Below are 15,475 nucleotides of genomic sequence, written 5' to 3' on the forward strand. Positions count from 1 at the left end.
GGCCACAAAGACTGTCGGCAACGCTCAGCGCGAACCGCGCCTCATTGTTCGAGAACCTTCGCGATCATTGTAGATCGTTTTGTTAAGATTGCGCGCAAGACGCGCACACTCGAGCTTATTCTAGAATTTGCAGGACAGCCAGCGATAACGCTGGAATATTCGACGGCACATGTTTAAATGCCGACGCGCTTCACCGCTTGTCAGTTGATCGACGGACGACGCCCTGTTCGCCGCTATCTTTGTACAGCGTGTATTGCTGTAGTTCGAGTTCTCATTTTCCGGCCACAAGTTCGGCCAAATAAACAGTTTCATCCTGCAAACGCTGACTGCTGTCTTCGTCGACGTCACGACCACGTGACATCTGGTGGAGGTGCTGCTTGTTCCATGATCCGGACGCCCCCGCGAAGCGCTGACCCAAGCCCAAGCCGCGAGGAGGACGACAGCAAAGAAAACCCGGATCGTCGAACAAGCCGCAGGCAGAAGGGACTGCAGCCAGAGCACGGGCTCCTTCCCGAACAAACCAGGCAGCCCAAGGTCCCAACACCCACCGCAGCGACGATGACCGACCCCGTGCAGCCTGCGCCGATCCTACTCCGGCAGCCCAAGGAGCCCCCAACCTTCCGCGGGTCGTCATTCGAAGACCCGGACACCTGGCTCGAGACTTTCGAAAGGGTCTCAGAATTTAACAACTGGGACTCCGAGGACAAGCTGCGGCACGTTTACTTTTACCTTGAAGACGCAGCAAGGACCTGGTTCGAGAACCGGGAGTCCACTCTTCGAACTTGGGACGCCTTTCGGAGCGCTTTCCTGCAGACGTTTGCAAGCGTCGTCAGAAAAGAAAGGGCCGCAGCCTTGCTGGAGACACGGGTGCAACTACCAAACGAAAGCGTGGCCATCTTCGCAGAGGAAATGACCCGACTGTTTCGCCACGCTGACGCTGCCATGCCCGAGGACAAGAAAGTCCGCTTCCTCATGCGAGGGGTAAGGCAAGAGCTCTTCGCTGGGCTGATACGGAACCCACCCTCGACGGTCCAAGAATTCGTCTCAGAGGCAACCACGATCGAGAAGACGCTGGAAATGCGTAACCGCCAATATAATCGCCGATTGATTCAAGACAGCCCAGCTGTTCATGCCCTCGGCTCCGACGACCTGCGTGAAACGATCAGAGCGATCGTGCGGGAGGAGCTTCGCAAGCTCTTACCTTCGGCGCAGCCTCAAGTGGACTTGATCGCAGATGTCGTTCGATCAGAAATCCAGCAGTCCCTGGGCAACCTTGAACCGCCACTGCCTCAGCCGCAAGCCATGAGCTATGCTGCTGCAGCCCGACGCAACGCCGCCCCTCCTCGCCCGCGTCAAGACGCCGCGCCGCCGCAGCAGTTCCGACGTCAGGCACCGCCGCCACCACCACCGACGCCATACCGCCCGCCGACAAGACAACCATGCGCCCCTCGAAAGACCGACGTTTGGCGTGCCCCTGACAACCGACCGCTCTGCTATCATTGCGGGGAAGCCGGCCACACATACCGCCGCTGCCAGTACCGACAGATGGGGCTTCGAGGATTCGCCGTCAACGCGCCGCGCCCGCAGCCAGGCGAACGGCCTCGGGACATCGACGACTACCTCAGCGGAACACACTGGCAAGAACGACGACCTTCCCGCTCGCCGTCGCCCGGCCGCTACATGTCTCCGCACCGCCGGCAGTACACTGGCCCAAACCGGGGCCGGTCACCTAGCCCGTATCCGGATAACTAAGGGCAGCAACCGATGGAGGTGCGGTTGCTGTACGACGAACTACCGAAGATCCTCCGCCGCCGACGACGACGCCGCAACGAAATCTAAAGAACACGCCGCAAGACGAACTAAGCCCTGACGTCGAAACTTCACGGCCTGAGGAAGAACTGACGACGCCACGTCGAAGCAGCGGAACAAACCGACGCAGCCGTGACCCGACGCCGCGACCCAATTGCAACGCAAGACGACGAACTAGCGACCTCGACGTTCTCATTGACGGCCACAACGTCACCGCTCTCGTCGACACTGGAGCCGACTATTGCGTCATCAGTGGGCCTTTCGCCACGAAGTTGAAGAAAGTTAAGACTGCTTGGAAAGGCCCCGAAATCCGTACCGCTGGAGGCCATCTAATAACGCCGTCTGGAGTCTGCACAGCAAGAGTTACAATCAATAATCGCACGTATTCTGCGAGTTTCGTAATCTTGCAACACTGCTCCAGGGACGTCATACTTGGCATGAATTTCTTAAACCATCATGGCGCCGTCATTGACTTAAGAACCAAGTCGATAACCCTATCGTCGGACAAAACGACACCGCCGGATACGAATCCATGTCACCATGCCCTGAACGTGCTCGAGGATCAAGTTACCATCCCGCCTCGCTCGAGCATCATAATTCCCGTCAGCACCGAAAAAGCTGAAGATATCGAAGGTGTCATCGAGAGCGATCAGCGTTTGCTACTAGTCCGCGACATTTGCGTTGCAAGGGGCATTGCTCGGTTGCATGAAGGAAAAGGAAGCGTGATGCTAACGTACTTCAGCCAAGAATACAGACACCTGAGCAGGGGCACGACGATTGCATACATCGAAGAAATCTTGGCCGTCAGCGATGCGTTTGCCTTTTCAGATCATGACGAAGCTACGACGACTGCCCCAACACCTGAGCCACCCTTCGACGTAAACCCGTCTTCCCGCTCGCCAACAGCAACAGCTTCGATGCCTTCTGCAGAAAAACAAGGACTGTTTCTCGTCGTCATCGCGGGTCCGACAAACGCCCCTTACTAAGCACCGCATTATAACAGAAGAAAATGCTCGACCACTCCGTCAGAGTCCCTACCGGGTTTCGACACGGGAACGGGAGGCCGTGAAGAAACAGGTGGACGAAATGCTACGCGACGACATCATCCAGCCGTCGAAGAGTCCGTGGGCATCCCCCGTGGTGCTAGTGAAGAAGAAGGATGGGACTCTCCGTTTTTGCGTCGATTATCGTCGCCTGAACAAAGTCACGATGAAGGACGTGTATCCCCTTCCCCGGATAGACGACACCCTGGACCGATTACACAACGCAAAGTACTTTTCGTCGATGGACCTCAAGACCGGTTACTGGCAAATAGAAGTCGACGAGAGAGACCGAGAAAAGACTGCCTTTATAACGCCAGACGGCCTGTTTGAGTTCAAGGTCATGCCTTTTGGTCTTTGCTCGGCACCTGCGACTTTTCAGCGGGTTATGGATACAGTACTGGCCGGCTTGAAGTGGCAGACATGTCTCGTGTACTTGGACGACGTCGTTGTGTTTTCCTCAAACTTCGACGAACACCTTCGGCGCCTTGAAGCTGTACTTCAAGCAATCAAGACCTCCGGACTCACTTTGAAGCCTGAAGAGTGCCGCTTCGCGTACGAGGAGCTCTTGTTCTTGGGTCATGTGATCAGCAAGGATGGTGTTCGCCCGGACCCGCGGAAAACAGCTGCCATCGCAGACTTCCCGACGCCCACCGACAAGAAGGCCGTACGCCGTTTTCTCGGCTTGTGCGCCTATTACAGACGTTTCGTCAAGGAATTTTCACGGATCGCCGAGCCACTGACGCAACTCACGAAGGCCGACGTCGAATTCAGGTGGGAAACGTCGCAAGTTCAGGCATTTCAAGAATTGAAACGACGCCTGCAGACGCCTCCGATACTTGCGCATTTCGACGAGCACGCCGATACGGAAATCCACACCGACGCAAGCAGCGTAGGACTCGGCGCCGTCCTTGTGCAGAAGACCGACGGATTGGAAAGGGTCATCAGTTATGCTAGCCGGTCGCTATCAAAGGCAGAAATCAACTATTCCACAACAGAAAAGGAGTGCCTGGCCATCATCTGGGCTACATCGAAGTTTCGCCCCTACATCTACGGCCGACCCTTCAAAGTTGTGAGCGACCACCACGCCTTGTGTTGGCTAGCCAACTTGAAGGACCCTTCAGGTCGCCTCGCGCGGTGGAGCCTAAGACTTCAAGAATTCGACATTACCGTCGTTTACGAGTCCGGAAGAAAACACTCCGACGCCGACTGCTTGTCTCGTGCCCCCGTCGACGCACCGCCGCAGGACGACCACGATGATGACTGCTTCTTGGGAACCATAAGTGCCGACGACTTCGCTGAACGACAGCAAGCCGACCCGGAACTCAGGGGCCTTGTGGAATACCTCAAGGGCAGGACCGCCGTTGTTCCAAAAGTATTCAGGCGGGGATTGGCGTCATTTCTCTTGAAAAACGACGTCCTCGTAAAGAAGAACTTCTCTCCGGCCCGGGCCGACTACCTCATCGTTGTTCCTTCGGCACTGCGACCAGAGGTTCTGCAGGCCCTGCACGACGACCCGACGGCTGGCCACCTCGGCTTTTCCCGCACGCTCGCGAGGATACAGGAAAAATACTACTGGCCACGCCTTCCTGCCCACTACGTCGCCCACTACGTTAAGACTTGCCGAGATTGCCAGCGACGGAAGACACCGCCGACTAGGCCAGCGGGACTTCTGCAGCCAATCGAACCACCTCACCGGCCGTTCCAGCAAATCGGGATGGACCTACTGGGGCCGTTCCCGACGTCGACTTCCGGTAACAAGTGGATCGTCGTAGCAACTGACTACCTCACCCGTTACGCCGAGACAAAGGCCTTGCCCAAAGGCAGTGCCGCCGAGATAGCCAAGTTCTTCGTGGAGCACATCGTCTTGCGTCATGGCGCCCCAGAGGTCCTCATAACAGACAGAGGTACCGCCTTTACTGCGGACCTAACTCAGGCGATCTTCAAATACAGCGAGACGAGCCACCGCCGCACCACCGCCTACCACCCACAGACCAATGGCCTCACAGAGCGTCTAAATAAGACCATCGCCGACATGCTGGCCATGTACGTCGACGTTGAGCACAAGACGTGGGACGCCGTCCTTCCGTACGTGACCTTCGCTTACAACACGGCCGTCCAAGAAACGACGCAGATGACGCCGTACAAGTTGGTCTACGGAAGAAGCCCGGCGACGACGCTCGACGCCATGCTACCCAACGTCACCGACGAAGACAATCTCGACGCCGCCGCTTACTTACAGCGTGCCAAAGAAGCACGACAGCTCGCCCGCCTACGGATCAAGAACCAGCAGACGACTGACAGCCGCCGCTACAACCTTCGACGACGCCACATGGAATACCAACCTGGTGACCGTGTATGGGTATGGACGCCAATACGCCGACGGGGATTCAGTGAGAAGCTTCTTCGACGATACTTCGGACCGTACAGGGTACTTCGACGCCTCGGCGCACTCGACTACGAGGTTGTTCCTGAGGGCATTACGAACTCTCAGCGGCGCCGTGCACGACCTGAAGTCGTCCATGTCGTGCGCCTCAAACCATATTACGCACGTTAGCGAATCTGAGGACTGTCATTTTGCTTTATTATTGTGCTTTCTTTCTTGTGCTTATTGTTTATATTACTTTGTTGCTTTATTCTTGTTATTTATTGTTGCATGCATTGGCCTGTTCTGTTTAAAGCATCGGGACGATGGTTTTTCAGAGGGGGGCATTGCCACGTGCGTTTCTTTATCACTTTTGCTGTATTCGGTTTTCGGCCACAAAGACTGTCGGCAACGCTCAGCGCGAACCGCGCCTCATTGTTCGAGAACCTTCGCGATCATTGTAGATCGTTTTGCTAAGATTGCGCGCAAGACGCGCACACTCGAGCTTATTCTAGAATTTGCAGGACAGCCAGCGATAACGCTGGAATATTCGACGGCACATGTTTAAATGCCGACGCGCTTCACCGCTTGTCAGTTGATCGACGGACGACGCCCTGTTCGCCGCTATCTTTGTACAGCGTGTATTGCTGTAGTTCGAGTTCTCATTTTCCGGCCACAAGTTCGGCCAAATAAAGTTTCATCCTGCAAACGCTGACTGCTGTCTTCGTCGACGTCACGACCACGTGACAATATATATATATATATATATATATATATATATATATATATATATATATATATATATATATATACCGCATAGAGGAATTTGGCCCTGTTGCCTTTCAGAACTTTTCGGGAATATCTATCGACAATTTTCTGGAAATGCTTAGATTTTACCTCTCTTCTACAGTTGTTGATTTTAACGGTGGTGTCTTTGTGCAGAGGGATGGTATATGTATAGGCTCACGCATAGCACCAGTTTTAAGTGGTTTGTTTTTATCCGATTTTGACAGGAGAGTGAACGCATGTGTTGACAAAACTTTTGTCGCAAAGATTTTTAGATATGTCGATGATTTCCTAATTTTAATGACAGGCCTTGAAATGGACGCTAAGGATGCAGTCGTGGATGATGTGCTCGAAGCGTTTAAAACATGTTCTTGTGGTGGGCTAAGGTTTACACATGAGAAGCCAGTCGATGGGTGCTTACAATTTCTTGATCTCCGCATCAGCTTTACGGAACGTACACTCTGCTGGGCATATTGCCCGCGAAGTAAGAAACCAATCCTCAACTATAATTCGGCCCACTCTAAAACTGTCAAAAGGGAAATAGCCGTGAATAGCCTTCGAGCCGCCTTGCACAAATCCTGTGAGCACCAGGTGGCAAGCAGTGTAATGCACCAAGTCAATAGGCTGAGAAGCGCCGGTTTCCCTGACGGCACCATAGTGTCGGTAGCGGAAAGCCTCATTTCAGAGGTTAAGCAGGCACGACCCACCACTGGGCTTAGTGAGCAGCACGGCAGGTGCGCCCTGTACCGGTGCCGTACATGCACAGGGTGTCGCACCGCCTCAAAAAGGCAGCACTGAAATGCGGCGTCTCAGTTGTTTTCACTGCACCGAGAAAACTTTCTGGGATGTGCCGTATGGTGAATGCTACGGAGGGTGCTCGAGCCTGTGGGAAAAAGCATGTCACGCGCTTCGTGGAATGCTCAGTCGCAGTGGTATATATGATTCCACTGTCGTGCGGAAAGTGCTACATCGGCCCAACGGGCCGTTGTTTAAACGACCGTCTGAGGGAGCACCGGGCATGCGTCAGTGCCGTAGCTGCAGCTGGCCATCTTGCTGACCATGGCCGAAGGTGCGCGTGCAAAGCACAGTTTCACTGCGCTCGTGTGCTCAGGCGGTTGCGAGGGCAATCAGGCAGAGAGATCTACGAGGCCTTCTGCATAAAAAAAGCGGGTGATCGGTGTGTAAGCGCACCATCGCTGGCCCTCAGCAACACGGAGTGCGCATACTTGGACCGTAATCTGCGCATAGAACCGTTGGATTAGTTATCACACGATTCATCAACTTAGGGCATGTGAAAGGAAAAAAAATGTAGTGACGTTCATGGGGGCGTTTTTGGCTGTTTTCTTCCGTGTGGCGCAGCCTCCTGCGCAGCTTGTGATTTCTTGTGCCTTGTGGAAGTAAAAGATCAGTTGAAGTTTAGCGCTGTGTCCTGTCTGCCGTCTTTATCTCGTCCTTTGTGTTTTTCGCGCTAGTAGATATGTCCACAGTTAATACGCACCAACTAGCCCAACTCACTTCTCTAATACTCTTTATGCAGTTAGGCGAAGGCCTAAGATGGTTTGTTGACTGTATAACTGATGCGTTCCGCTCAATTTGTTAACTCAAGTCGACTCCTGAAATATTTGACGATGTTGTAGCGGCGGGAGACCGCGCAGACCGCTTATGTCTCGTCCTCATGAGAGCGAGAGCAAAGCGACCAGACAGCGATGTCTCAAACTAGGTTATACAGAACTGGAGTCCTTTCTTAACCTCCACGTCCTTTATATCTCAGACTGTTTTTGATCTGGTGAACGTTAGCCCATGGAGGCGCTTGCCAGCGGCACCTGCCTTGCGAGGATGCGAGCGTCTCTGTTCTTTCGATTCGACGATGATGCTGCTTCCGCTAAATTTAGCGGACAGGAATGAGGGGTCACGTGATGAAGCTTACGTAAGGCGGGTGATTCAAACAGTAAATCGAGAGGCGAGTCGTTGCCCCTGGCCGATAAATTATAAGCGCACAAACAGACGAGGACAAAGAACATGTATGAAACGCAGGCGCTATGTGTTATACGTGTTGGCGCCTGTGTGTTAGCGACGTGTTAGCGCCTGTGTGCCATACGTGTTCTTTGTCCTCGTCTGTTCGTGCGCTTAGAATTTATTGGTCATGTCATACCAACACGCCCAAACCGCCACAGTTGCCCCTGAAATGGCAGAAGGTAGACTGGGGGTGACCGGAAAAGGCTGAGCCGAAAAAGAGCAGATTCTAGGGTAACCTACACCGACCAGAGCAGTCAACTGCAACTAAAAACCTGACTTAGCTTAAATAAAGAAACAGCATTACACGAAGTCAACTTTCCCAGTATAAAACAGCGCGATACACTAAGACAAGAAAGACCAAACAGGACCACCGCTGACTACCAACAACTGCGTTTATATATTTGTACAGCAAAAAAGTGACAGTTTCGCCGCAAAGGCGAAGCAATGAATGTGATAGCAATAAATTGGAATATAACGCCAAGAACAGAAAGCAGCTCGAAATTGCCAGCGCGTCGCTCGAGCCCAAAGGACGCACGAAAAGAACGGACACAGGACGAGCGCGAACTATCATGCGTCACAGCTCGACACTTGAAGCGCACTGCTCAAACGTAAAGCAGGACGCACGAAACGAACGAACAGGTACACACAGGACGAGCGCGAACTAACTGTCACAGTTGTTACTTATTTCTGTTTGAACAGCGCGCTCCTTTCGCAAACGCGGCCGCTGCAGCAGCGAAGTGACCTCCGTACGCTCTGTGACTTCAGCGCGGACATCGCGGGGAAAGCACAAGACATACAACCCCCCGCTCCACCCCCCCCCGGCCGCCCCCTTCTTTCCTCGAGATAAGCGCACGAATTCGACCACGCCCTGTAAGGCGAAGAGCAACGGCGTTCGCAGGAGCGGGGCGACGATCTTTAAAGCGCGCCACGCGCGCACATCACGCCATCTATGTGGTGATTAAGAAAGCATGCTGAAGTAAATGGTGTATATAAATAGCTCGCCGTTAGCGGGCTGTAAGACGGTGCTGTTGGTGGCCTAACCGTCCAACGCCGCACGCTTCAAAGCGAGAGATCGCCCGTTCGTTTCTGCGCGTCGGAAATTCTTTCTGAATTATTTTTCTTTGTGGTTTATATATATATATATATATATATATATATATATATATATATATATATATATATATATATATATATATATATATATACATATATATATATATACATATATATATATATATATATATATATATATATATATATATATATATATATATATATATATATATATATATGTATATATATATACGTGTGTGACGTTACAAAACAGAGACGCGTCGTGGTTCAGATGTCATGCATTTATTCCAATGCACGCGCACTTCTTCGTCGCCTTCTTCTACGATCGCCTTGTTCATACGTTACACTTTTCCCCCTCCCCCCGAGAAAGTCTCAGTTCAGAAGGCACAAAATAACGCCGCAGTTTGCTACCATGAACAATATCAGAGTTTCCACCTAAAGGAAACACAGAGCGGTTGATCTCACAGTTCACTGGTGAGACTTTGCGTAGAATCTTGTAAGGACCTTCCATGATGGAACTCAGTTTGCCGTTGTTGGGATGCCATGGTGTCTCGTAAAGGACAAAGTCACCGACTTGGAACTCAATCGGGAGAAATTGCCTATCATAGATGACTTTGTTCTTATTGTGGTAGGTGATAGAATTGTTAACCGCAGCATTCCGCGTTTCTTCAACAGTTTCTTCTCGTTGTTCCAGAATAGTTGGATACGACGGAATTCCATACATCAGGAATGAAGGTGCGTAGCCGGTAACTTCGTGGGGCGTTCTGTTGTACTTGTCTATTATCTCCGAGAGCAATTTTGTCCAACACTTCAGTGGCTCGTCATTGATCTTACATTTAAGTCTGGTTACAATGGTATAGTTTGTCCGCTCGTTCATACCATTGTATTGCGGATGATGAGATGAAGTGAAGAGTTCATGTATTCGGTTGTGCTTTAGGAACTGCTTAAATTTTCTTGCAGTGAATCCGTTTCCACGATCTGAAAGGAACTTCCTTGGTTTTCCCGCAGCAAAAATGCTTTTCAGGCATGAGATGTAGGCGTCACTGTTTTCACTTTTATAAGCAAACGCCCATACGTAGCGAGTAGAATGATCAATAACCAAATGGATAAACCTTTTTGATGAGCCGTATCCAGAAAATCCTCCAATGGTGTTCGTTGCGAAAAGGTCAAAGGGCTCTTCAGCTGGAGGCAGTGATTCAAGTGTCCCATGCTTCTTTGTTCTCGTCTTCTCGCATCTCTGGCATGTATCGCAATGCCGAATATAGGTGGCAACATCGGTTACCATATCCGGCCAATAGTATTGCGGAGACAGGAGTGACAGTGTCTTCTTCACTCCGACATGCCATAAATGTTGATGTGCATTCTTAAGAATGGTAGGGCGCAGTTCTTGTGGCACATATATCTTCCTTAGTCCTTTTCTTTTGACGATGATTATGTTGTTTTCCAATGAATACGGTCCTCTTGGGTGCTCATTGGTGCATCGTTGAAGTTCGTCGTGTGACAGAAGTTGAACTATGGGGGCTCTGGAGAGTGTATCCGCTTCTTCGTTGCTTACGCCTTTTTGATGTTTGATGTTGACTTCATACATGGACAGTTTTAACGACCACCGGAAGAGACGACATTGAGGATTCTTAACATTCTTCAACCACTGTAGTGCAGAGTGATCCGTTACGACAGTGAACGGCTTTCCGTGAAGGTGGCAATGCCATTTATCAATGACATCTATAATGGCAAGGCATTCTCTCTCTGTAATAGCATAATTCATCTCATGCTTAGGTAGTTTGCGGGAATAATAGGCAATCGGATGTTCCTTGCCTTTGTCGTCAGGCTGCTTCAGCACTGCACCAATGCATTCGGCAGACGCGTCACAGTACACAGTACATGGTCTAGAAGGATCGTATATGCGAAGCACCGGTTCTTCAGTCATTCGCTCCTTCAGTTCCCGAAAGGCTTGCTCGCATGCTTCTGTCCACGACCACTTGCTGCCTTTGCAGAGTAGTTTCGTGAGGGCAAGAGCGATATCGCTGAAATGAGGGATGTACTGTCTGTAAGTGTTTACAGTGCCCAGGAAACGCTGGAGATCTTTCTCTCGTTTAGGTGTCGGAAATCTTAGTATTGCAGCCACGTTACTTTGCTTAGGTGTCAGTATTCCTTGTGAAATTTTGTGGCCCAAATATTCAATGCTGGATCTTGCAAACTGGCACTTTCTTAGTTTTAGTTTTACGTTCTCGGCTTTAGGAGCTTTCAATAAGGCCTCGAGGTGGCGTATATGATCGTCAAATGTCTCCGAGTGTACGACCACATCGTCAAAGTAGTTGTTAACATTAGTGAGCTGATGTTTGCCTATTACTGATTTCATGGCTCTTTCAAATGTAGCCGGAGCGTTCTTTAACCCGAACGGCATTACCAACCACTCATAATGACCATTAGCCGTGACAAACGCAGTTTTCTGAACGTCGTCGGGATGCATTCGGACATGCCAGTATCCGGACGTTACATCCAACGTAGTGAAAAACTCCGCCTTCCCCAAGTGGTCAAGAATATCATCTATACGTGTAATTGCTTGATAGTCGGGTACTGTTATGGCGTTGAGCTTGCGGTAGTCAATACATAGACGAGTACGTCCTTACATAGACGAGTACGCGCTAGTTCCACATCAGGAGGAACACCGTCAGTCAGTCCAGAAATGATGTGGCACTCTTTAACGCCGGCCCAGTCATTTTTTCTCGTCGTAGTAGTCCTTGATGGTCTGCCCTCCTTTCAGCCGGTAGTGAATGAAGAGACTGAAGGCATCTCCGTCGGTCGTAGCAAAGCGGTTTTGCATGCCCCTCTTTATATCGTCCCATGTCTCGCCTTTGCCGAAAATCTCTGTCAGGTACCACTTGAACGCTTCCCCTTCGATGTATTCGCTGAAGTGACTGACCCGATCGCTGTGTGTCCACGATGCCTCGACCACCTTCGTGTCGAAAAGAAGAAGCCACTTGTCGACGGAGACGTCTTCTGGTGTTCCCTTGCACTTCGGCATGTTAAGCGGGCGCTTCGGCTTAGCCATGGCAGGTTGATGAGGTCGATCCTGTCGACTTGTGTGACGTTACAAAACAGAGACGTGTCGTGGTTCAGATGCCATGCATTTATTCTAATGCTCGCGCACTTCTTCTTCGTCGGCTTCTCCTACCATCGCCTTGTTCATACGTTACACACACACACACACACACACACACACACACACACACACACACACACACACACACACACACACACACACACACACACACACACACACACACACACACACACACATATATATATATATATATATATATATATATATATATATATATATATATATATATATATATATATATATATATATAGACATTCATATACGGTGCACGACAGCGGCGACGGCAAAAATCGGCCGAGACTGTCCATATAATTGCTATCACAATAAAATAAACGCAGTTCTTGGTAGTCAGCGCTAGTCCTGTTTGGTCTTTCTTGTCTTCGTTGTATCGCACTGTTTTGTACTATGAATATGCACCACCAAGCTCAAGTTCGCACGCTTTTAAAGTTAACTTTGTTTATTACCGTTAACATCTTGAATCAGTATTTCACTACATATTTGTCATGTTATATTTTCTAACTGTGGTTACGCCAGCGCTTTGCAACCTTGGAACTCTGCTCATTTGCCTGTTTCGTATTTCCTTCTTGTATCATCGGTAAAGATTGATTGATTGATTGATTGATTGATTGATTGATTGATTGATTGATTGATTGAGTGAGTGAGTGAGTGAGTGAGTGAGTGAGTGAGTGAGTGAGTGAGTGAGTGAGTGAGTGAGTGAGTGAGTGAGTGAGTGGTGAAAGCAAAGGCAGCAACTACGCACGAGGCTCGATGCTGGTCCACTCGATGACGAACCCATCGGCGCCGACCGAGCTGTCCGAGTGGAAGTGCAAGTACAGGTCCGACTGGCTCGATACAATGCTGCTGCCGCTCAGCTGAGTGCCGCAGTAGCGGCCAATGGTGCGGCGGGCGGACGTGGGGCCGTCGTGGATCTCCAGGTAGTCGAACGCGCACTCGTGACCCTCCTCCAGGTGGAACGTGGTGAAGGTCAGGTTCAGCACCTGCCAAATATGGCGTTGCGATTGCGAAACAGGTTGGGCGTAATCAGTCAAGACAACTGTGAAAGTTAGCGCATGCTTGAATGCTATAGGACGTAACTTAGGTGCAATAAAACATAACCAGCAAGTGGAAACACACATCAGTAAATTCAATTGTTATTGTTTTCATAAAAGTTGACAGTCTGAGCAAAGTTATGCTTTGCAATTACAGAGACACGTGCAACATGTCTTACAGAGCCAAACATGCCGTCAAAAAAAAAGATCAGGTGACGAAGTGAATTGACGTATTTGTGCACATTGAGATGTTTTGAGCATATCAATAATATCTGGGGTTTAACATCCCAAAGCCAGTTTCGGGCATATCATTGGCTCAGCAGGCACGCGGGTTACACCCAATAACGTCGGCACCAACGTTAGAGCAAGGGCGTCAGTTTTAGAGCCAGGGAGTGTACGCTACGGTGAGGTAATGTGCATATGAGAAGTAGCTGTCGTAGGCGTATTCGCGCAACTCTTGAAAATAGCTTGCGGAGTCATAGGTGTGCATATGTAATGTTTATTACATTGATATCATAGCGGATAGCCAACACTGCAACCGCAGTTGGCGTTGTCCTGACATGACGCTTGTATAGGGTCTTTTTCACAAGCAGCTGAAACAGCTGCGTGTCTCTGGGGTAGAATACTTGACTGCCGTGCAGAAGACCTGGGCTACCGCCGACACCACGTTTTCTGCGGCACGGGCTCCTTCACGCTGTCGCGTTAGGATTTCCAAATTTTGGGTTTATGTAGACTGTGAATCACCTGTAGCGCATACACGAATGCCACAGGCCGTGGTATGCGGGTATGTGCCACATGTGACTGGGGAAAAGAATTTCATGACGTAGGCAACAAAGGAAGTACCGTTCTTTTCTTCATGCGATGACCTGCGAATCGTGTTCGTCATACACTCACGTCCTCCTATGCCAATTTTGGTATATGCCAAGTTAAGGAGACGACCACGAGAGCGCCAACACGTAGGTGACTAGATAGATAGATAGATAGATAGATAGATAGATAGATAGATAGATAGATAGATAGATAGATAGATAGATTAGATAGATAGATAGATAGATAGATAGATAGATAGATAGATAGATAGATAGATAGATAGATAGATAGATAGATAGATAGATAGATAGATAGATAGATAGATAGATAGATAGATAGATAGATAGATAGATAGATAGATAGATAGATAGATAGATAGATAGATAGATAGATAGATAGATAGATAGATAGATAGATAGATAGATAGATAGATAGATAGATAGATAGATAGATAGATAGATAGATAGATAGATAGATAGATAGATAGATAGATAGATAGATAGATAGATAGATAGATAGATAGATAGATAGATAGATAGATAGATAGATAGAAACAAGCCACAAGTGAGTGAGTTACACAGGTACTGTACCATTTCATTCTTTGTCTGGATGATCCACCTGCAATCACGCTTGTGAGTGTACTGGCCGCCGTTTTCAGGGTAGCGAAGAGTTCCGTTGATGCCGTACAGAGTGTCATCACAGCCTGCGTACAGATATAAAAGCGGCAAAATCTCAGCAGTAATATCTCACAGATGCACTGCTATATTAGAATGCTACGATAGCAAATCGCCCGTAATGTTTTGTGTACTTCAAGGCAACAGAACAGAACTGGAGGCAGTGCTTAGCCAAAAAAAAAGGTATGCGATTCTTACAAGCAAGTATTTGTTAGGAAAGCAACACGGGATAGCAGAACAAATGTTACTTATCAGCGATGTATCTCAAGATCGACGCTGGATAAACTACGTTTTAATGCGACACATTCTAGGAAGCCCTTACACAAGGCTTTGTGAAGTTTCGCCAACCTTTCGGTCTGCCTTTTAACACCTATTTTCTTACATATTTGCAATCAGCAAAGTCACAGCAGTCACAATCGGCAAAATAGCAGAGGATTTCAAAAGATGTCAAAAGAGAAAATAACAGAAACTGCTCACCTGTCTCCCCGCATGCCACAACATTTTGACTTTTTGAGCGTAATAAATATTTTAAAATGTCATAGTTTCGCCGCAACGGCGAAGCAATGAATGCGATAGCAGCAAAGTACAACGTTACATGAAGTAAGGCTAACAGCTAACTCTGTTAGCATCCGATCTGGCATAACTCCACACAAGGTGAACAAATGTTATTGTGATTGCGTTCTCTCGCGCCTTAAAAGCAATTATGAACGTTCACCAACTCGCCCAAC

General features: G+C 49.3%; 1 protein-coding gene across 1 annotated transcript in view; it reads right to left on the bottom strand.

Moving 5' to 3' along the window:
- Nucleotides 1-15,475, bottom strand: part of LOC119394421 (cubilin) — a 230,161-nt gene that overhangs the window by 174,479 nt on the left and 40,207 nt on the right. The window contains exons 15-16 of the mRNA XM_037661722.2: nucleotides 14,664-14,776; nucleotides 12,975-13,212 (exon numbers count right to left, since the gene is read on the bottom strand). Of these exons, the coding sequence (XP_037517650.1) occupies nucleotides 12,975-13,212; nucleotides 14,664-14,776 (351 nt within the window). The remainder of the gene's footprint in view (nucleotides 1-12,974; nucleotides 13,213-14,663; nucleotides 14,777-15,475) is intronic.

Source organism: Rhipicephalus sanguineus, chromosome 5 (assembly GCF_013339695.2).
Source record: "Rhipicephalus sanguineus isolate Rsan-2018 chromosome 5, BIME_Rsan_1.4, whole genome shotgun sequence".
In the NCBI taxonomy this organism is placed as follows: domain Eukaryota; kingdom Metazoa; phylum Arthropoda; class Arachnida; order Ixodida; family Ixodidae; genus Rhipicephalus; species Rhipicephalus sanguineus.